General features: G+C 43.4%; 1 protein-coding gene across 2 annotated transcripts in view; it reads right to left on the bottom strand.

Moving 5' to 3' along the window:
* LOC147319839 (collagen alpha-6(VI) chain-like) overlaps positions 1 to 22,778 on the bottom strand; it is a 55,962-nt gene that overhangs the window by 28,041 nt on the left and 5,143 nt on the right. Inside the window, exons 2-15 of one of the 2 annotated variants that reach the window (XM_086312625.1) lie at positions 17,028 to 17,135; positions 15,926 to 16,513; positions 14,457 to 15,014; positions 10,851 to 11,465; positions 9,968 to 10,525; positions 9,188 to 9,733; positions 8,345 to 8,917; positions 5,489 to 6,058; positions 4,258 to 4,616; positions 3,521 to 3,599; positions 2,659 to 2,801; positions 2,079 to 2,171; positions 1,417 to 1,470; positions 803 to 874 (exon numbers count right to left, since the gene is read on the bottom strand). In XM_086312625.1, the coding sequence (XP_086168751.1) occupies positions 803 to 874; positions 1,417 to 1,470; positions 2,079 to 2,171; positions 2,659 to 2,801; positions 3,521 to 3,599; positions 4,258 to 4,616; positions 5,489 to 6,058; positions 8,345 to 8,917; positions 9,188 to 9,733; positions 9,968 to 10,525; positions 10,851 to 11,465; positions 14,457 to 15,014; positions 15,926 to 16,513; positions 17,028 to 17,106 (4,887 nt within the window). In that variant the 5' untranslated portion in view covers positions 17,107 to 17,135. Of the gene's footprint in view, positions 1 to 802; positions 875 to 1,416; positions 1,471 to 2,078; positions 2,172 to 2,658; positions 2,802 to 3,520; positions 3,600 to 4,257; positions 4,617 to 5,488; positions 6,059 to 8,344; positions 8,918 to 9,187; positions 9,734 to 9,967; positions 10,526 to 10,850; positions 11,466 to 14,456; positions 15,015 to 15,925; positions 16,514 to 17,027; positions 17,292 to 22,778 lie in introns of those variants that run through there. The other variant, XM_086312626.1, reaches the window with a different exon arrangement.

Raw genomic sequence — 22,778 nt, 5'->3', positions numbered from 1 at the left:
AGGAGGACAAAGGAGGGGGGAACAACTAAGCTGTAGTGCCTCTGCACCTCACTGTGCAATACCTTTGTTAATAGTCAACGGTGCAATAGACTCCATACTTGAAATGTGCAATTCATATCAGAGGACATAGTGGTGGTAGACAAACAGAAGCAGACGGCCGTAGTGATCGACGTAGCGGTTCCGAATGACAGCAATATCAGGAAGAAGGAACACGAGAAGCTGGAGAAATACCAAGGGCTCAGAGAAGAGCTCGAGAGGATGTGGAGGGTGAAGGTAACGGTGGTCCCCGTGGTAATCGGAGCACTAGGTGCGGTGACTCCCAAGCTAGGCGAGTGGCTCCAGCAGATCCCGGGAACAACATCGGAGATCTCTGTCCAGAAGAGCGTAGTCCTGGGAACAGCTAAGATACTGCGCAGGACCCTCAAGCTCCCAGGCCTCTGGTAGAGGACCGAGCTTGAAGGATAAACCGCCCGCAGGGGCGTGCTGGGTGTTTATATATATATATATATAAATATAATATTCTGTAACTCTGTAACTTCTGTCGGTGCTGTGCTTTTTTGGAAACCGAATTTCCCAGAGGAACCCACCCGAGGGATTAATAAAGTTTTATCTTATCTTATCTTATCTCTTGTTTTTCATGATAAGAACAAAAGTTAATGCTAAAAATCAGTCGTCACACAGTCTGACATGAAAAACATCTCCATGAACTCGTCTGTTCGACTGCAGCGTCATTTTCTCCACGTGATGGAGTAATGATCAGACTTCAGCAGTGCTCCTCTCAGAAGTATGACACATCGCGTACCTTCTGTCCTCTGCTTCCAGGACAGCCCCGGATCCCCTGAAGTCCAGGAAGTCCAGGAGGACCGCGCTCGCCCTGCAACACAAAAGCAAAGTCAGCGCACCTGGTTCGAGCTCTCAGTCTGCTTCGTCCTGTAGGTCCATCTTTCAGTTATCAGGTTATATGAATATTATCTCAATAATACATTTGCATTTAAGTAAAATGTAATTGCCAACTGCTTTTAGGTAGCCCCCATAAACAGGAGCAAGCAGCTGGCAATTGTAGGAAAAAAGAACTTTAACAAGAATTTTAAACTTTAACAAGAAGAACACAAACTACAAACTAGAAAATTCAAAATAAATAATTAAAAGCAAAAATTTTTAATGGAAATGAATTCAGGTTTGAAGTTTTTTAATCAGGTTCAAGATCCTTTATTTGTCACATGCATAGTTACACGCAGTGAAACGTGTGCTGACGCGCTGCTCGACTGTGCAAAAGCAGAGAACATTATGTACAAATAACTGAATAAAATAAAACAATCTGGAAATTTTTACATTGAAAATCTGAAAATGTAGATTGTGCGAGTGTCTCATTTACAGCGGAAAGAGCTCGTGGTGGGATGAAGAAGAAGCACTTACACTGACTCCTTCTTCTCCCGGGAAACCCGGATGACCCCGCTCTCCCTCCTCACCCTGTTTATAAAGCAAACAGAACCATCAGAAAGAAAGCAAAGGGCTGGAAAAGCCTTCAGGACACATTTCACAACTAATTAGATTAAGTGGCAGCTGGTCAGTAACGTGATATATTAAAATGATATTTTAGTTATTAGAGTTTATGATATTTGGACAATCGTGTCATGGACACCAGAGCAGCTCCGGCTGCCGTCCACATGAACAGGTTAAAGCTCCATCGTGCAGAGAGGAGCTCGTTTAAAATGGACTGAGGCACAGGGGAAACTGATCTCAGGTCAGACCCATCCATGTGTGGATGGGTCTGTGGGAGAGGGAGCATCCGCCCTGTGGAGCTGGCAGCTGGCACATCTGGACAGGCTCCGTCAGTGCTGAACGCTATACACAGGTATCAGAGCAGCAGCTGCTCCGTGCAGACGTGTTTTTCATGTTTGAGTGGGATGATGCTAAAGCGCAGAATGCATCTGTTGCATCAGCACGCCTGCAGTCCAGACCTCTGGCCTGCTGCTCAGTTTCATGCAATGATGAATTTTTGCAGTTGAAACGTGAGATATGTTCTCTGTGTTCTATAGTGAAACATTCCTGGTGTAAAGTTGGGGTTTCACACTCACCTTTGCCCCTCGTGGGCCTGGAAGACCACGGGGGCCTTTGTCTCCCCAACATTTGCACATCACTCCGCAGCATTCCCGGGCTGTCACGGTGCTCTGCAGTCAGACGAGGGGGCGAAGGACATACATGAACAATGCACGATCTTTGTGAAGATCTTTAAGAGGCAAACGTCGGTTACTGAACGTTTTGTCTTCAGAGAATCAGGACTCATCAAAATATTACTCGCTATAAACTTTAAGAGGAACGATTATGTCAGCAGGAAAAATGGAAACAGGGAACTGGTCCAATCACAATCCTCCCGTCAGCCGCCTCCTGAATGGCTGATGGGATTATTGTCCCTTTGATTTCTTTGTTGCTTATGTGACTTTTCTTTCAACCTACCCGCATGTTTTGCACTTGGGTCCTCTTATCTCACCTCATGACTCCTTTACTGGTTATTCTGAATAAAATTCACTCACATTTTTTACATTATATGAATAACATGAACGTGGCTCCTTTTTACTCAGACTAAAGATTAAAACTTGCTTTATTTGTCATTTAGAAAAGGTAGAAACGCACTCATGAGCAATGGGACTGACTTACAATCTGTTGGAATATGGTGCTGCCGATGCTCGGCATGCTGATTATGAGCTGATCGGTGTACCCGAATCCGCGGCCAAACTCCACCTTCTGTAGCTGAATGTGGTCAGTGCCCCTGAGAGCCACGGCCAGCAGGGCGCTGACTCCTGCAGACAGGACAACAGACTGGAACGGCGTGGCTTCACAAACACAGTGCACGTACATTTCCACTGGATCTGAATCAAGCAAACTGATTAGGTCTAGAAATATTTAGTAACTTCTCCTCGTAGATTAGATGGATCCAGTCTGATGGTGATCCAAGTGCTTCTTACCCCTCAGCTGTAAAAGGCATTGATGTGAACGCTACAGCTCGAGCTTCAAATTGATATCATAGCTGCTTCTATTAAAATCTTTGCTTAGTTTGAATCTCAGTGACCTCAGAGCCACAGCAAGTCTGATGAAGATCTTGCGGATGTAATAACTTGAGAACAAGACGACGTAGGAAATTGATATCTTAGGTGTGTCTCCTCAGAGGCCGAGGGGTTGCACTAGTATTATATTCAGTTCTTTCAGCTCTCTGTCATTCTACACAAACCACTTTTTCCTGGTTGTTTAGGAAAGTTCTTGTGCTTCCGCTTATTCTGCTCCACGGGACTTCCTCGTAGCCCAGAATTAAAATTAAAGCATGCGTTTTTATGTTTTAGGACACACATGGGACACTAGACACATACATCTAATGTAATAACTGAAGAATTTGTGTGCTAACATCAGATCAAAGTGCATGGGGATGTCAATTAAGATGAGCAATGAAAAGTAAAGATGACACAATGAGAAAACCAGAAGCAAAGTTGGGAATGAAGTGATCTTAGTAAATGCATGTTTTTACCAGACTCTCGCAGCAGCTTTGATTCCCGCTGTAGGCTCATGACGTTTTCATTGAGTCCATCAGAGAAGATCATCAAGACCTAAACGACAGAGTAAACCACGTCCGACAGTTTAATGTGGATGATGCCTCATGAAGTGGTAATGTTCAGGGCTGAACGATGAAGTCATAGCAGAAGCGCTAAACACTGCAGCTCCTCTAATGTCCACTAGAGGCTCCAGCAGTGAGTCAGTCCCCATATACTCCCGTGTTATAAACAAAGCTCTTTACCATTAGCAGTCTTCATGCTGGGTAACAGTAATTAATGTAATTGAATGTAGTGTCCAGTATTTGGCTACCCAACAGCCACGGCTGCAGTTTATGTGCTAAATTTTAACAAGATGAAAAATAGCACCGTTGCATGTTAACAACACAGGATATCAATTCAGTTACTCGGATAATTTCATGGTGAAAATGAGAACTGAAGGATTCTGAAAGGTCTAAACTAGGGCTGCCAGCGTTAATCTCCTTAAAATGACTTTAACGCCATAACCACATTAAAGCGGCAAATCTCTGTTAGCGAGTTAGCGCGGATTGAGTGGGGCTGCACGGCATCAACACGTTAGAGCGGTTAGCTCATTAACGCGTTAGTGAGCTAGCGCCGTGCGTGGGGCTGCACGGCGCTAGCTCACTAACGGTTATGGCGTTAACATCATTTTAACGAGATTAACGCTGACAGCACTCATCTAAACATGTCTCACCTTGACAGTAGCCTTGGATTTGGTTTTGAACTTCTCCTTGTAGAAATTCAGCAGCTCAGAGTTAAAGTAGGTCGGCTGGGACAACTTCCAGCTCAAGACTTTCTTCAACTCGTCTTCACTGAAGTCTGCAAAATTTGTATCATACAAGGCCCTGCCATCACTGTCTACCAAATGGAAGGCGATTTGGGTCTTGACCGGGGACTGGGGGACGCCAGTGCAGCACAAGTTTTCTTCTGTTGAAATATGTGAAATATGATGGACAATCTCTTCCAGGTGTTGGATGTAGTCACTGATCAGCATGTTGTTGGATCCACTCGTGTCAGTAATGTCGAATCCTATTGCAACGTCGATGGTACAATCTGAACATGGGAAGAAAAGCAGGGAAAGGATATTTGTCTTTGACCATCTCCTGGTTTCATCTTCATGTTTCCCTCTCACCACATATCCAAACCCACATCATGACCAGCAGCTTTACAGCTGTGGCTCCAGCAAACATCAGCTGATACTAGAAATTAATATTAAATAAATTCTAACAACAGCTGATCAAGCTTGAACGTGCTGCTGTTGTTTAGCGCGACATCCACTGGTTTCCTGTTTCTGGTGCAAAGTGGGCGATAAACAAAGGAGAGAGCCGATCAGCTGATCATTGATCAGTTTCATGATTGAAGTAGAAACAGGAGAGAGAGGGGAGAGAATGAGAGAAGAAGAGGCAGCTGTGCAGCAAAGACAGAATAACTCCAGCTTTGTGTCTTTTTCATTGTAGCTGAAGTCCGGGACAAATCGCTTCCTTTTCACCTCAGTACCATTTTCTTCTCTTTGTCTACGATAAGATTGCTTTCAGAGTCGTTGCCCAAGCAAGGGGGAGGGTGCATCAACCTTCTTGGCTATAATTGGTCCAGCCCAGAGTCAATCATGACCAATAGGCTACCACCTTTCACTCTATACACCGTTACAAACAAAAATGGCCCATAAAAACGAAAAATCACCATCGGGCAGTTGCCCGGTATGCCCGATGGCCAGTCCAGCTGTGGATACTTGTCCCCTGAACTGTGTGGTGTGAAAGCAGTTGCTGTTATAAATGGTGCCCCACATTACGTCACCATTTAAAATATGGAAATTGGATCTTCTGACTGTCTTGGTTTAGTCTCTCTTTTAAAGGATTCACTCAAAGATTTTCTGTTCGCCTAATTATGAAATTACTAGTCATGTACATCTCTTTTTTCCAACTTACCAATTTTGGGCTCGTCGTCAGGCTCAGTGTCACAGATTTCATCAATGATCTTTGTCTTGATATTTGCCAAGCTGTCGAAGTTCTCGACATCAAAGACCTTCTCTGGTGTGCCAGTGATCTGCAGGAGCTGTAGGTAAAAGACATCTCCAACAGCAATGGCGAATACTGTAACCCCCATTTTCCTGAGCGCTTCTGCGGCATCCTCCACGTCATCATGAGAGTTACCATCTGTGATCAACACCAGGTTCTTGGGAACACCTGTGCGGCCTCCATTTGATTCACGAAAGTAGTCCCTAATGTGATCCAAGGCTTTTCCAAGATTAGTGTTTCCACCGTTATAGTTCATGTTAAGGATATGCTCAATCAGCTTCGTCTTGTCGTTGTACGTGTTAAGGTAAAACTCATGTTTAGGATTATCACTGAACTGTGCAAGTCCGACATGTGCAAACTCTTTTCTGACATTAAAGCTGTCCACCACACTTGCTGTGAAGTCTAACATAATTGTGTGCTGGCTTTCGTTGATGCTGCTCGAGTAATCGAGTAGGAAGACCAAGTCTGTCTGGTTGCAAACTGCCAAAGAAAAAGCAAGAAAGAGACATTTGATGCCATTAATACACAACTGTGCTGTGAATTTAACACTGTGGCATCGTCAGGCTTCCATCAATCAGCCAACCAACAACCTGATGCCATCTTTGGTTAGACTTTTGTATCTATTGTGACACCGGAAGAAGGGTTGACCAAAAAATTAGACATTAATGAAAAACTTGGGAAACATTAAACATACATATATTATATAATTATTATAATATATTAATCAGAATCAGCATACTTTGATTCCTAGGGGAAATTATTTTATATCATATAATATAACAAATGTCCCACGTGTGGGACTAATAAAGGTTATCTTATCTTAATATAATATAATATAATATAATATAATATAATATAATATAATATAATATAATATAATATAATATAATATTATAATTGTCACAGTTTGCCAAGGCAAACTGCGTGGAGTGGATCCAGGTGCAGACATTCTCAAACTCAAACTTAACTGATGATGAACCATTTATTAAAGCAGACAGAACAGTACAAAATAAAAGGGCGAAAACAACACAAACTAAGCAATAACCTAAACTGGGTAAACTCAAAAGGAAACACGAACTATGAAAAACCCTGGCAAATAGAAATACACACAGGAGGCTAAGAAGAAGTGGGAACACACGGGGAACAGCTGACACACATGAACACAACGACATAACGACATGGAAGAGTAAAACTGAACACGATGAACACAGGAACACAAGACCTCTTCAAAATAAAACAGGAAACATAAGACGCAGACATGACAACCTGAACTTGACAAAGTAAGACAGACATGAAACACATGAAGGGCAAGGGAGACTTAGCAGGGGAGTAAGACACAAGGGGAATCTAATAACAAAGAAGTATAACAACCTAGGCATGAAAAAAAATGAACGTAGAAAACCTGAAGGGCTTAAACTAAAACTCAAAACGCTGGGTCAAAAGACCCTGTGGAGGACCACAAGAGCCACGCGCGTCGAAATAAAGATTTCTGTGCTTCAATAATGAATTGTAGAATAAATTCTGCATTTGTAAATTCATTTTGGAATTCCAATTTAATAAACTGCATTTCAAAATCCATTTCCCTTTCCTGTTCGCTCCGGGATTAGCTGCTGGATTAGCTGCTGGATTAACAACTTCATTTTAAAAATCGTGCGGCTATTCAAATTAGCCACACCGTGGGATGTAAGGAGCTCTCTGATTGGTTGGACAGACCTCTCTGTATGCTCTGTGATTATAAAGGCCTTAAATTCTGTGATATATACTGTCAATGATTTTCACAGAGGTCCTAAAGTACTTAAATCTCTGCTGATAGTCTGGTTGTTTATATTTTCACATGTTTTTGTGTCTGTAGTGCTCTCCTCTCCCATGTCTCAGCACCCCTCGTGCTGGCTGCTGTCTGGCGCTCCACACTTCTCCTGGGGACACAATAGACGCAGCTGTCAGGACACATATAACCGCGGGCATACACACTAACTCAGTTCAACTGGATGACTAACATGGAGTCTCATGGAATGATCCCGCGTCGGTGGGAGCTCCAAGACTCTCCTAAGTAGCTCCCCCGACGAGCCCTGATCAGCGGCAGGTGTGTAGCTTCGGGTGTGGCCAGTCCCCTAGCCGGGCAACACCCACCAGGCCTGAAGGCGCCTGTAAACCAGTGTACATACACACCTGCACCCATATACACACACACACTCACATCTACAAGCATGGAGAAGAGCAGCAGCAACACCAAAAATACATGGTGGTGGTCAGAGGGCCCGGTGGCGCCAGTGTCTAGCAGCCTCGCCTCTGTCAGTGCGCCCCAGGGCAGCTGTGGCTACAATGTAGCTGCCATCACCAGTGTGCGAATGTGTGTGTGCATGGGTGAATGACTGAATGTAGTGTAAAGCGCTTTGGGGTCCTATGGACTAGAAAAGCGCTATACAAATGCAGGCCATTTACCATTTACCAAAAATACATATAATATCACCAGTCCATGACTGTCCAGGGATCCTGGGTCGCTCAGACCCAGGGCCCTGACAGTAGGGCTGTTTGATGACGTTTTGGACTCCACAAATGCAAAATTTATTCTACAATTCATTATTTAAGCACAGAAATCTTTATTTCGATGCTCGTGGCTCTTGTGGTCCTCCATAAGACCCAGGATCGTGACAATAATATAATATAATATATAAAGCAGCTTGAGGTAATTGCTATATAAATAAAACTGAACTGACTCAAAGACAACTAAAGGGAGCATAATAATTCCCTTTGGGACACTCTTACCTCGCTTAGTGGAATTGCAGAACACAGAAGAAATGTTCTGGTACAGAGTTTCCAAATCCTTAAAATTATCGACAAAGAAAACTTTGGATGTGTCACCACCAGCCATGGTCTCCAGCTCGTCCCTCTTTGCGTCCTGCACTCCGATACTGATGACTGTGATCCCATTTTGTCGCAGAGCATCAGATTCTGCTTTCAGTCTGTCAGAGTCTTGAGCTTCTCCATCTGTGATCACCATGAGAATCTGAGGCATTTCTTTCCGACCACCATGTTCAGCGTTGAAGTACGGCAGCGAGTATGCCAAAGCAGCACCTGTGTGGGTGCCTCCGCCTGGTTGTACCAGCTGCTGCAGAGCTTCAAGGACTTTTCCTTTGGAGTAAATTTCATTTAGAGTAAAGCTGGATTTGGGTGTGTCAGAGTAGAGAATGACTCCAAAACGAGTCAGATCTTTACCAACTGTGGTCTGGTTCACAACTGAAGCCATAAAGGTGTGCATACTTTTGAACTGTTCCTTCTTTATGCTTTCAGAACCATCAACCAGAAAAATAATATCAGCCTTTACTGTCTTTTTACAATCTGGATGAAGGAAAAAGAGAGGAGGTTAGCAAAAACAGAACTTTTTGTTGTCACAATAAAAACTAAAATAGCAAAACAAACATTTTAAAAGTCATTTTTATTTTACCAAATCAATCATTAACCATTTGTGCTGAGGTATTAATGGGTTTAATATTTTAAAAACTTTTTGAGTTAATTGACTGAATGATTTAGCACCTCCACAGACTCCACCTTTGGTTGTACCTTTTAGACAGTCACACATCACAGATGGTTTTAAACAGCCTCTCTTACCTTCCTCACAGAACTTCAAGGCCAGCTTGGTCTCTAGTTCCTTCAATGCATCAAAGGTATTCTCAATGAAGACCCTCTGCGATGAGCCACTGATCTCCGACAGTTCCTGCTTGTTAGCCTTATCCACTCCAATGGCATAGATCACCACTCCTTTGGCCCTCAGAGCATGAGCTGGTTCTCTGACGCTATCATGGGATTCACCGTCTGTTAGAACGACCAACCACTGCTTCATCCAAGGCCGCCCTCCTCTGGCTGCATCAAAATACTGTGAGACTTCTGTGATGGCCCTGCCAGTGCGAGTGCCTTCTTTCATCTGCTCCATAACATCGATGGCGTTTAGCATTCCTTCCAGGTTGTAGTGTGTGGTGAGGTCGAACTCCAGGCGTCTGTTGCTGCTGTACTGCAATAAACCAACATGCACCTTATCCTGTCCAATGTTGGACTTGCTAATGACAGATTTCGTGAAATTTTTCATCTTTTGGAAGTTTTCCGCAGAGATACTCTCAGAACTGTCAGTTAAGAAAAATATGTCGCTTGGTATACAAGCTGTGGATGAAAAACAAATAGAGGTTAGTGTGGTTTTCTCTTTTTACAGTTATTTCCCTACCTAAATCTAGAATTGGCAATTTTGAACATGTGAAAGTCCCATAAAAGAAAGAGGAAATCATGTATACATCTAATCAAGTTTTTGAAATAGTTTATGGTCCTGTTCTCTATCCTCTCCTCTTATTATCTCAATGATGTGTGCTACAAAGCAAAGCCCAACTTAATTTAACTCACTTTCCGAACAGATCTCTCTGATGATGTCATTTTTGATGGTTTTCAGGGCATCAAAATTACTGACAAAAAACTTTCTCTTTGGATCCCCAGCAATCTCATTCAGCTCATTATCATTTGAGGCATTCACCCCGATGGCGTAGATGATGACCCCCTGCGCCCTCAGTTCTTCTGCAGCATCTTTAACTTTATCTTGGGATTCTCCATCAGTGATGGCGATCAGGTACTCGGAGACTTTGTAGCCACGGCTCGTCTTTGCGTTCTGAAAATGTCCTTTCATGGATGACAGTGCTTTTCCTGTGTTTGTTCCACCTCCTTTGTGAAAGATTTCCTTCACAGCCTTTTCCATTGTCTTAGCATCTGAGTGCTGTGTTAGGTCGAACTGTAGAGAGGGGGAATCTGAATATTTAACAAGACCCATGCGAACATGGTCTGGCCCAATACGGAAGGTATGAAGAAACTCAATGATAAACTTCTGCATGTCTGAGAAATCTGCATTTTCAATGCTCCCTGAGTCATCCATCAGGAAGAAAATGTCAGCCAGGTCCTTTTTATCACATGCTGAAGAGAAGAACAAAGAGTTAGATCTTCTCACACAGTCAAAGAAAGCGAGTTTGAACTGAACATTCAGAGTCTGAAATGTTTGAGAAACCATGTTTACACCCAGCATTTTTACAGGCTGCTTATGAACAACTATAACTTAATAATGGATGAGCGGTTTCTTACTCTTTTTTCTTATCTGGGAAATTTATCAGGTAAGATCCAGTCACCCACCTTGACATACCTCTAACACTAACACAGAGCATTGCATCAATAATGCTACTACAAAAGTTAACATTTCTCAGGGAAAACTAACGGCAACTTATCAGGAAAGCTTAGTTCAAACCTTCTTTAGTCTCTGCATCACTTTCCTTGTCCTGGACCCCGATCTGGAAGATGGTGTTGCACAGGGTTGCCTGCAGAGTTTCTTTCAGGGGTTTCAGCTTGATGAAACTGTCCACAGTAAAAACAAACTTAGACTTGGGGTAAGATGCCATCTCCAGCAGTTCGGCTTTATTGGCGTCTTTGATTCCGACAGCAAAAACTGTGACACCAGCTCGACGGAGAGCGATCGCAGGTTCCTTCACATTATCCTGGGATTTACCGTCTGTGATTACCACCGCTACCTTCGGAAAATCCTCCCTGCTGCCCTTTTTTTCAGTGAAGATGTTTTTCAGGGTGAAGTGTAGGGCAGCTCCAGTGTGTCTATCACCTTGACGGTAAGGCAGGAAGCTGATGAACTGCAGAATGTCTGCCTTGTCTCTGAATGAGTTGAGGGAGATGTGTGCAGTCGACACGTTGTTGTATGTAACAATGCCTACTCGGATTTTAAATGGACCAGTTTCCAGGCTGCTGATGACCGAGCGCAGGAAGTCACGTATCAGCCTGAAGTTTTCCTCTCCAATGCTTCCAGACTCATCAACAATGAACACAATGTCTGCCTGGTTAGCCGTTTTGCAATCTGTGAAAGGAGCAGACTCAGTTTAGTCAACCCAACTGAAACTGTATGTGATGTGAATCTGAAGCCTAGACTGTCACATGTACCCCAATCAGAAAACATGGGTGAATAAGGAAGTGCGGCTTCTACTAAAGGCACGTACCAATACCGTCAGATCAGGGGACGCTCAGACCTACAGTACGTCCAGGAATGACCTGAAGAGGGGCACCAAGAAGGCGAAGCACAGCTACAATCCGAAGAACACTTTGTCAGCTCTGACTCACAACATATGTGGATGGGCATTCAGGCCATGTCTGACTACAAGCCCAGCAATTCCACACAGACAGCCATGGATTTGTCCTTCCTCAATGAGCTAAATGACTTCTATGCTCGTTTTGTTAATGACAACAAAGAAAAAGAAACCCTACCCCCTGATGACAGCATTTCAGGACGTGTGCTTTGAGCATGTGCAGAGCAGCTTGCAGGGCTCTTCACAGACATCTTTAACCTGTCGCTTGCCCAGGCAGACATGCCAGCGTGCTTCAAGACCATCTTCATCGTGTCAGTGCTAAAACACTCATCACCAACTAGCCTGAACCACTATCGCCCTGTTGCTCTCACGCCCATAGTTATGAAGTGCTTTGAGCAACTGGTCCTGGCACACCTCAAGGCATGCTTGCTCCCCACACTGGATCCTCACCAATTTGCCAATCGAAGCAACAGGAGTACAGAGGATGCTGTACCCACAGCGCTGTGTACTCTCACACCTGGACAACAAAAATACTTATCCAAGAATGCTGTTTATTGACTTCAGCTCAGCATTCAGTACAGTTATTCCCTCCAAGCTGATCACCAAACTTGTGGATCTTGGAATCAGCAGCTCCACCTGTACCTGGATCATGGACTTTCTGACCAACAGACCCCAGCATGTTAGGTCAGGGTATAACTGCTCTGCTGTGTGCCGAGCCCGTTCCTCTGACTGCAGACCTAGGTGAGTCTGCTACAGTGAAGAACTAAAGCTGTGTGGTGCTGACAATAACCTGTTCCTGAGTACCAGCAAAACCAAAGAGCTCATTGTGGACTTCAGGAGAGAGGAGACAGACACCCATGTCCCCATCTACATAAATGGCACAGCTGTTGACCGGGTGTCCAGCTTCAAGTTCTTGGGGACCCACATCTCTGAGAATCTGTCCTGTTCAACTACAACCTCCAGCCTGGTCAAGAAGGCCCATCAGTGCCTCTTTTTCTTGAGGACACTGAAGAAAAAACACCTGTCTGCTGTCATACTGAGTAACTTCCACCACTGAGTGATAGAGAGCATCCTGTCCAACTGTGTCACAGTGTGCTGTGGGAATTGCTCTGTTGCTGACAACAAGGCACTGCAGCAGGTGGTGAAAGCTGCGCAATGCATCACAGGCACTCCACTTCCTGCCACTGAGGATGTCCACAAGACGAGGTATCTATGCCGAGCACGCATCATTCTCAGGGACTCCTCTCATCCTGCCAATCAACTCTTCCAGCTCCTGTCCTCCACAAGGCGCTACAGGAGCCTTCAGACTAAAACCAGCAGTCGAAGGCTTGATGCTGGTTTTAGTCTGGAAAGACTAAAAGAATAATTTGTCCTCTCAGCCGCAAAAGAATCCGGGTCACAGGCACCAATTATTAAATTCTGTTCTTTTGAATTCTTTTGGCGACAAAGAAAGACTTACGACTCAGAGTGGTCAAGTTCGAAAAATGATCTCTATTGTATATTTCTGGAAATGGAGACCTGTCACACGAACACACACGCTTAGGTCTGAAAGCATTACAAGCCAGCATGGTTATGTAGTTCTGCTGCACGTCACACACACACTCAGTTTACTTAGTTCCGCTTTTTCTATACTTCCTGTTTTCTGCACAAGACGTGCAGTCTACCCTGTGACTTTTGGCCTACAGTCTAACTCACAGGGGCGTTTTCCTGCACTGGACTCTATAAAACAATATAAACAGAAAATAAGCATTTAGAATATATATTTATATCGTAAAATTAGGAAGAGCTTCTTCCCCACAGCTGTCACCCTACTGAACTCAGTCCGCCGCTGAGCCTTTCCATCCACACTCACTTAAACCTCTACACTCCACCTTCCTCCTATCCTTCCCACTGATAATTTCATTCTCAACATTCACCATATGCTTACATTGGTTACTGCTACAGTTTGGGACACTGACATAGAATAGTCTCTGGTATAGTGAGTACACTGTTCACTATTATAGTCTTCTCCCACTGCTGTAGATATACTCATACCACTCTGTAGATCAGTTTACCTCACATCGACACATCTGTATATACTGTATGTAGCACATCTGTATATCTGCTCGTCTGTAGAGCAATATAAATATCTGTATACTTAACTTATATGTACATAATCTGTCATAACTATTTCCATCTTTTATCCTACACATATCTGTATATAATCTGCTCCTATTGCACTTACTGCTTTTGCATTTCTGATTAGATGCAAACTGTGTTTCGTTTTCCTGTGTAATGATAATAACGTTGAATCCTGATAATGCTGCAGGCAGATTTCAGGCATGATTGAGTTTCACTCACCAAACAAAGCATAAAACCTAAGCAAAATATTAAAATGTTAGCCTCATGAATAAAAGAACAGAAATGGTGGATTTCCTTCCTTCATTGAGTCTTTTTATGGTCTACTGTGACATGCGAGTGAAAAGGCTAGGCTGACATGTTCCAGATCCAGGTTTTTGTACACCTGGATCACAGTTGATAGTAACGGGTCTTAAACTACAGTGAACGGCTATTTAGTTTTAAAAGAGCAAAGGTACGTTGAAAAAAAAACCCCTCAGATGATTTTGTGGAGACTTTCTGCATCGTTAGTTGGGATGATCTGACTGCTTCCTCTGGAAAACTCTGGCTTACTTATAATAAACCATCGTTGCATTTATAGCTGCTTCAGAAACACTGCTGTGTAGTTACTGATGATGATGATGATGAACTGATGGCGGCTTTCTCACCTTCAGTGACAGTCTCCACTCTCCGGGCCGTGAGCAGGTCAATCAGCAGAGTTACTCTTGAAGAATCAAAGATATAGCCAGGGCTGGCAAAGCGGTACAGAGCAGCCTTTGTCGCACCTGCGTCCATCCCCACAATAATTACCCCCTCGTCTTTCAGATTTTCAGCAGACCAAAACACAGGATCATCCGAGTCTTTTCCAGCCACTACAACCAAATACTGTGGGGTTCCCTGTTGTGCGCGGCCTCCTGCCTCAGCAGTGAAGAAGTTCTCTTTAGCGTAGGACAGAGCTTGTCCAAGATTTTGTGGTTGGCCTGTTTGTGAACGCAGTCGGAAACGTCGAGCAGCGGTCACGATCTGCTGCTTGGTTTGATAAGTGTTGAGACGAAAGTCAACTTTGACGTCCTGACCGTACTGGGCCAAGCCGACACGGTAACCAGACGCTCCAACTTCCAGTCGATTCAACAGTCTGGAAAGCTCATTTCTAAACAGGGTAAACTGATTGGAAGCTATTCCACTGTCCACCAGGAAGAAAACATCTGCAAACCTGTCGACCAAAGCTGAGGAAGACAGAAGCAAAAGTGTTTTAGTACAAGTTCATGTTCAGTATACAACAAGCCTAGCGCTCATGTGATCTACTACCTGTCATGAACTGGCTGTGCGCAGGCTGGAGAGGACCCAAATGCGAACTCTCGGAAGAGAGGACGTGAACTCAAAATATAACTTTATTTTCTGAACGGAAAAAGGCAATACAAAACTAAACTGGGAAATTCTACTAATACTAGACCCAGGAAAACAGGGAGAGGCACACAACCATGAGGGAGGATGTGACATGGAACTGAGGGAGACGCTGACATAATTACACAGAAGACAGCGAGGGACGTGGGAGCACACGGGGAACACAGCTGAGACCAATATTCATAACAAGACAGGGGAAGAACGAACAGAGCATGACGTACAGCGACAGGAGACCATCAATGTAAAACGGGAAGCACACAGAGACGCAGACTGGAGGGGCGAGAGAGCACAGAGGAGCACGAGAGAGAGAGGACAAGACGAGCTGGGGAACATAGGAAAACATGACAAAATCAAACAAGGAGAAACACGGCGCAAGCACTCATACAACTAAATGAATATACACAGAAGGAGACACAGGAGTCAAGACACGAGGGGAATCTAAAAGGTTAAACAGAACAACCTAGGTTCTATAGAATAAACACAAGGAACCTAAAACATAAATAATAACACCAAATGACGAAAAACGCAAGTGAACACAAAACACTGGGTCAACAGACCCAGGACCATGACACCACCTCACAGTGCTCAGAGGCACAGCTGAGGATGGACCAAGCAAAATGTGCATTTTCAGCTTTCTGTTGATTCTTGTGTCAAAACTGTATTCAGGTGCTTCTTAGATATAATTAATCGTGCAATAAAGAGATCACTGTATCAACCAATCAGCTTTCTTTACCTAGCGTCTGATCCTCCAGACTGAGACAGACCGTTTTCAGCAGGTTGTTGGTCTGGTCCTGGAGCTTCTGGTAGCTGACAGTGGTGAGGACGAAGCGCTCCGAGGGCCAGTTAGCGATGGTTATAAGCTGTGTCCTGCTGAATTCTCCGACCCCGATGGCGAACACGATGACACCGTGCTGCCTCAGTCTCCTGGCAGGTTCCAATACGTCATCTGTTGATTTGCCATCTGTGATGACCACAGCAATCTGAGGCACGCGGCGCTCGGCTCGGCTGCCGGCCTCTTTGGTGAAGTACTCCGTCCGGAGGAAGTCTATGGCTTTGCCGGTTTTTGTGCCGCCTCCTTGGTGGGCAAGGTTTTGCACTGCAGCCAGCAGGGAATTCTTGTCCCTGTGATCCGTCAGCTGGAACTCTGGATAAGGATCATCGCTGTACTGCACCAAACCGATCTGAACCTTGTCGGGGTCGATTTCAAAGCCCTGGATGGTTTTGCGGAGAAATGTGCGGATCTCCTGAAAGCTTTTATCATTGATGCTGGACGAGCCATCAACTAGGAAGACGATGTCACCGACGGTGACGTTTTCACACTCTGGATAGCAGCAAAAGAAAATCAGTGTTCATACACAAGTATTACAGGGAGATGACACACAGTCCCAGAATAACATTATCAAATAAGCTCCATTAATTGTGATGAACTCATGAAACAAATGTTCTGTCTCCTGTTCTCTACTATTAATCCCACTAACCCTCTACGGCACACGCTATGAGCTCACCGAGGAATCAAATAGTCATGATTTGTTTTTGGTTTTTTGCTGCTTACTATTGGATGCTATACCATTGTGAAAAACGGAAAAATATCACACTTTAATGGAGTAAACAGAAATATATCAGCAGAAAAATGAATTAAATTGGTGTCTCAATTCCTTTAGAAAGGATAAAATAGACTTTTTAGTCTGGAAGCAACACCGTGCCCCTGATAGTTAACAGTTTGTCTTTGAAAGCAATCACATGAAATGTACAAAAGCACATGAGCACCTGGATTATCCTGTATCTAAACTCAGGTTTCAAAGACACAGCCCGGCATGCTGCGTTCAAGTACCGACCTCTGACTGTCTGAGCAGCGACGCCACAGAAGAGTGCCGCCGTGATGAGGCTGAAGAGAAGACCTGCCCTCCCCGTCATGTTGGGACCGCTCACGTAGTTCTCTCCTCCTACACCAGCAACAAGACGGAAAGAGTGCCAACAACATTGTAGACATTATAAATTACGTGAACTTGCTTTCACGCATAATGACGTGACTTTATTTTTTAATCAGTTCATTTCACGAAGTCTAGTCGTTTGTCCAGATGAAGCTTTGCAAACCTAAGCCGTGCTGCCGTGCACGTTTTTGGAGCGAACGTTCTCCTGTGACTCTGCCCACGGGCGGATCTACAGGGCTAGCATGGGCTGGCATGTGCCTCCCTAAAATAATAATAAGCTAGCATTAACACTTTGAGCCTAGCTACAATTAACAGTTAATGTGAACTCTAAAACAGAACATATTACATAGTGAGCCCCTCCCCCCCACCCCTCCACCAATGAAATGGTTCCTCCTGTAGCTCGGGACCAACTTTACATCTTTATGTGAGTAACAGCCGATGCTTGTGGTTGTCCCAGAGCGCATTTGAATCAACACCGTGGGCATTTCCAGATTTCACACACGAGGTTTATTGTTCCAGTCTGGAAATGGAATGAAGGTTATTGCTGTTAATGCCGGCGCCTCCAAATCACATGACCGATGTATAGGCTTTGGAGCGTGATGTCACGGGAGGGGGTGTGACCAGGATTTTTGGTTGAGGCGCCATATTTCTGGGCCAAACAAAGCGCTAGCGAAAGAGGAGAGAAAGCACACGGTTAACACGTACTTGCTGTGTGGTCGTAACGTCAGACGCACAACCGGCAGGAGAATAAGCTTGAAAATAGTTTATCTTTTCATTGTTTCCCCACCTGGAAGCATCATGAGGGTAGTTTTATTTGCGATGGGATCTGGGGTCATAACAAATTAGAACAAACATCCTAATGAGTGATTTTGCAGAACTATGTTCTATTTATAGAGTTGCTATTTGGCATTATTGCAGAAAAACTTGCCAATGAAATGGATGAAACACATCGTGACTGGTTTCCAGCGCTACACATGGGGCACTCTGAAATCCCTGCTTCAAACGTACCACCATGCCAATCAGATTACTTCTTCCATGTGAGGGTGAAGAGGGGACCCTCCTGGGTAAGATGGTGAAGGTTTGCTGTGTCTGCTGAACAGTCTGGTAGTAAAACCAGGCACAAATGAAACTTGCTCTTGTTAAATACTCTTAAAAGTCTTGTGCTGTAAATACCGGCAATTTTTCAAAAGATACATTAAACCGAGTAGTGTTAGTGGTGGGTGATATTATGTAATTTGAAAAATGTGTTTCTTTATTCAACAAACGTGGATGTGTCCCTCCAGAGGTTTATAATTGTGAAACTGGTTCACCTTGTACGCGCTGACTCCACAGACAAGATAAGAAAATATATCAGGCTGGGTGACTAGCGGTTGGTCTTCAGGGTTTCTACTCCACGGCTGTACTTCATACGGGTCCACATTTCCAGTGCTCGATATTTTTGGCAAATACCGTCTCTTTGCATCTGGACACAATCTGTCCCTGTACCGTCCTTTTTCTTTTGAGCTGCTTTTAAGCATGTTTCTAACAACCTTCCTTCCAGCTCACGCCAGAAATATGGTGCCACGCTCCCACAATACATTGTGCCGATACGTCAGTTCCAAAGCTCTATACTTACTGCTTTGATGTATTGTAACCATATATGTACAATGCACATTACAGGACGTAACAGTAGGTGTAAAAGAAATGGCTTTGGTTTCCATGCCACCCTGAGAAATCTTCTCTAGTTTTCTAATTCTACTGTTATGAACTTTAACCTTTACCATGCTGAGGCCTGTCCACCTGACCTCCTATGTCAGGCGTTACCGAGCACTGGTTAAAGTTTTTTTTGGTGTTTAGGGCAAATAAAAAAGGTTCGCTCGAGTCAGAGAATAATCTGAAATGCAAAGATGAGTTAGTTATAACACAGACAACACAAGAACCAACATTTTTATATTCTGCCAGTTAGAAATATTTCTTTGATTTTTAATCATTCTAAAACACTCAAATCAGAATCGTTAATCAATTCTATGAAATACTGAAGAATTTCAAAAATAAATAATAAATAAAAAGACGAGAAGTCAAACCTCATTCATTCTGCAAATGCAAGCTCGCGCAAACGTACTGTAGCAAAATGTCGAGAAAGAAAAGTAAATATAATATTTTGACTTTATTCTTAAAATTACTATTAACAACAGATTCTGGAGAAAAGGAGTGAGATTAGAGATCTAAAATCCAGTTTCAACCTTTTTCATGAAATATAAACTTTGATTAAATGCTAAAGCAAATAAAAAGCAAAAGTATAAGAAAGTAATAACATTATTTAAACATTTCTCGATGCATGCTTAGTCATCCAGGTAAGTAACTCTCCAAAAGTTGATTCTGTTCATCTGGACGGAGCATTTTCAGTGGAAATTATGCACATTTACATAATCATGATGAAGGAACTGCCTCCCAGCCCATTGTTCCTCAGTGGGCTGTTTCAGTCATTATGCAAATGTATGTTTATAAGATTGAGACCTGCAGTCAGCTGAGACTGAAGACGTCACCTGGATGATGACGAAACGTTTCTCCCACAAAACGCTGCGTCCAGATGAACAGAATCAGCCTTTGGAGATTATTTAAATATTCTTTTTTAAATATGGCCCTGGTACTCCTTCGTAGGCAGAATGAGTTTTTACACATGAGCTGATGAACATAAGAACACACAGGCTGCATCTCTGTAGCTCATCAACAAACACCATCACACGCAGTCACCACAAAAGCCCGCTGAGGTAAAACAGCACGTCTTAATTCTCTACGCCAGGGGTCAAAGTTCAGTCCTCAGGGCCACATGTGCTTGCTGCGACGCGCCTGAATAAAATCAGTAGCAAGACTCTGTAGAACCTGACTGCATGCTGACGTTGCAACCCTACTCAGGTTAATTTGATTAAATGTTTGGAAAAATGTACTTTTACTGCACTGTGTTCATTCACTCATGAGCTGCTGTAACATGAATCAAATGGCTGAATTGCACCTCAGCATTAGGGCTGGGTTTTGATAATCGATTTATTGATTAAAAATCGATTCTGGCTTGGATAACGTAAAATCGATTCATTAAAATTCTGAATCGATTTTTTTAATATAAATTTATTTTGCCCAAAACGCCAGAATCTCAGGTTGAACCTCACAAAATTTCAAGAACCACCAAACAGCTAAAACAGTAAATGAGAGCAGGAACACAAAGACGTAAACACACAGCGCGACCCGCCGACGGATCAGGATCAGTGAGATGTCGCCTTTCTCACCTGACGGCACGCACACGCTCGGGGCTGAAAGCCGACAGCTCGCTGATTCCGATCTGTCGGCGGGTCCACGCTTTGTGTTCACGCCCTTTTTGCGCTGATTCCGAAGCTGTTAGTTTATCTCTCTCCAAACAATATTGACCGAATTCACTCTGACTTTTACTGTTTTGCCTCCACCAGGATAAAATCACACTTCATGCACAGCTCTCTCGCTCTCTGTACTTCAACAACAGTTTCCCGTCTAAAAATCTGTTTTCTGCATTATTCGCTTGCTTGTTACGCACCAGTCTACCGTTGCTTACAGGCTGTCGGCCGCTGTTTTTTCCTTTTACTTACTTCCAAAAAGAAAACCTAATTTCTGCGGTTCAGTTCTGAACAAATGTAAACTTTTTTAAATTATGCAAAATGCAAAACGCTGTGTCTCTAATAAAACCGCTGTAACTTCAGAGGTAATGTTCATGTGTTGATTAATGGTTTTCTTTCGTTTTTGATCTACTGCAGAATATTTTTATAAAATCCCAGAACAGGAAAATCTTCATGTTTTTCTGTTTTATCTTCAGCTACTTTGACACAAAGGCCTCGCTGTGATGCTCACACCTTTGATAAAGTCTCGAAAGTGTCAGCTTCCTTTTTATAGATACAAAAATATGTAAATGTACTGATCTGAATTATATGACCTTGTGAATCGGAATCGAATCGATTCTAGAAATCAGTGACGATACCCAGCCCTACTCAGCATGCAGTCACGTTCTAAAGAGTCTTGCTGATGATCTACTGATTGTATTCAGGCGTGTTGCAGCAGCGACACATGGAAAAGTTGCAGGACAGCGGCCCTCGAGGACTGGACTTTGACACCCCTGCTCTACACTGAAGTGGGCAGATCTGAAAACATGCTCAATAGTCATCTGAATCTACAAACTATAAATAGCTGCTGCTCCAGTGATCTGAGTCAGCAGTGTCAGTCCATCCAAGCAACATTCATCAGGCAGCACATTCTCAATGAATCCCGTCTGCTCTGACACACCGTGAGCTGCTGCAGCTCAGTCTGTAGTTTGAGCTCCACTAAAAGTCTCAGCAGACAAGCAGCTGCTTTCACAACATCACAGCTGGAATCACACAAAACTGACCTGTGATCAGACATCATCAGGTGATATTTCAGGAGGAGACAGACGGTAAACTGCGCATGCAATCATTTCCTCTCTGACACAACAGGAAATTCCAAACTTCCCAAATTGACTCAGAAAAATCTGCATATTTTCTTTGACTGCAAGATTAAAGAGAAAAAGACGTGAACCCACTTACAGCTCTGCTGCAGCAGCATCAGCACCTCTGCAACCAAACACAGCTGATCCAGAGCTGCAGCTCAGGGCTGCTTTTAGAGGAGGAGAGGGGCGATGGCGGGGGGGTGGAGGAGGAAAGGTGGCACCTCCTCCGGCTCCTCCCGTCATCTTCCTCATTAGAGGTGGATTTACATGTTTGACTTGTGAATCAAAAGGATTTTCTGGTCACACTGAAGCATCTGTGCGCTTTTAGCTTAAAACCTTTAGCTTAAAATCTCAGAGTCGTGCCGAAGAGTTTCTAACTGCTGGCTTCTCTGAGCTTCTTACTCTGCCCTATCCAGTCTTTAAGTCTGACATCATTAGCTGTGCCTGGGCCCAAACTCTGCTGCAGGTCTCAAAGTCAAACGAACACTGCAGCATCACTGAGAGTTAAAAACTGTCTAAATTCTTTCATCTTCAATAAAATGATCAGCGTTGCTGCTTTATCAGGTGTAACAATTAAGTTTAACATCCAAGCATCCATGAAAACAGGATTTATGAAGTTTAACACAGTTAGCAGGAAGTTAGCTCGCTAGCTTCCACCTAAGCATGATATAGCATGCTCTGACTGAGAGATTTATGAAAAATCAAACGTACAGCTCTGCTATCACTTCAAACATAAATGAAGACAGAAAAATAAACAGCAGTGACGTTTGTAGGGTTACTGAAGTTGGGCTAGCTGCTATATAACGATATGCTACGTGGCCGCTAGCGACACGGTTTGAGCACCGTTTAAGCACCGGCACCGTTTCAAAAGTACTGGTTTGGCACCGGTATCGGATAAAACCTAAACAATACCCATCCCTACTAATTAGTGTTAATTGGTCTTCCAGCTCTTCGTTATGCTCAAATTTATTTTTTCCAGCCTCTTATTGCTACTTGTCCCAACTTTTTTGGGATTTTTTTTTATTTTTTATTTTTTTATTAGTAATATAAACATACAAACAAAATGCACCATATATTACAGATTCAGAGAATAGACCTTTCTTACATATTAGCAACTTTCATACATAGTGAAAATAAAATATAAAGATGGGGTCACATAATTCAACAAATTATTAACTCACTAAATCAAA

Source organism: Aulonocara sp. 'chitande type north' Nkhata Bay, linkage group LG11 (genome assembly GCF_057382095.1).
Source record: "Aulonocara sp. 'chitande type north' Nkhata Bay isolate Kocher_YH1m ecotype deep benthic linkage group LG11, A_spYH_male_GT1.1, whole genome shotgun sequence".
In the NCBI taxonomy this organism is placed as follows: domain Eukaryota; kingdom Metazoa; phylum Chordata; class Actinopteri; order Cichliformes; family Cichlidae; genus Aulonocara; species Aulonocara sp. 'chitande type north' Nkhata Bay.
The sequence above is the reverse complement of the archived record's forward strand: the minus strand, read 5'-3'. Positions and strand labels throughout refer to the sequence as shown.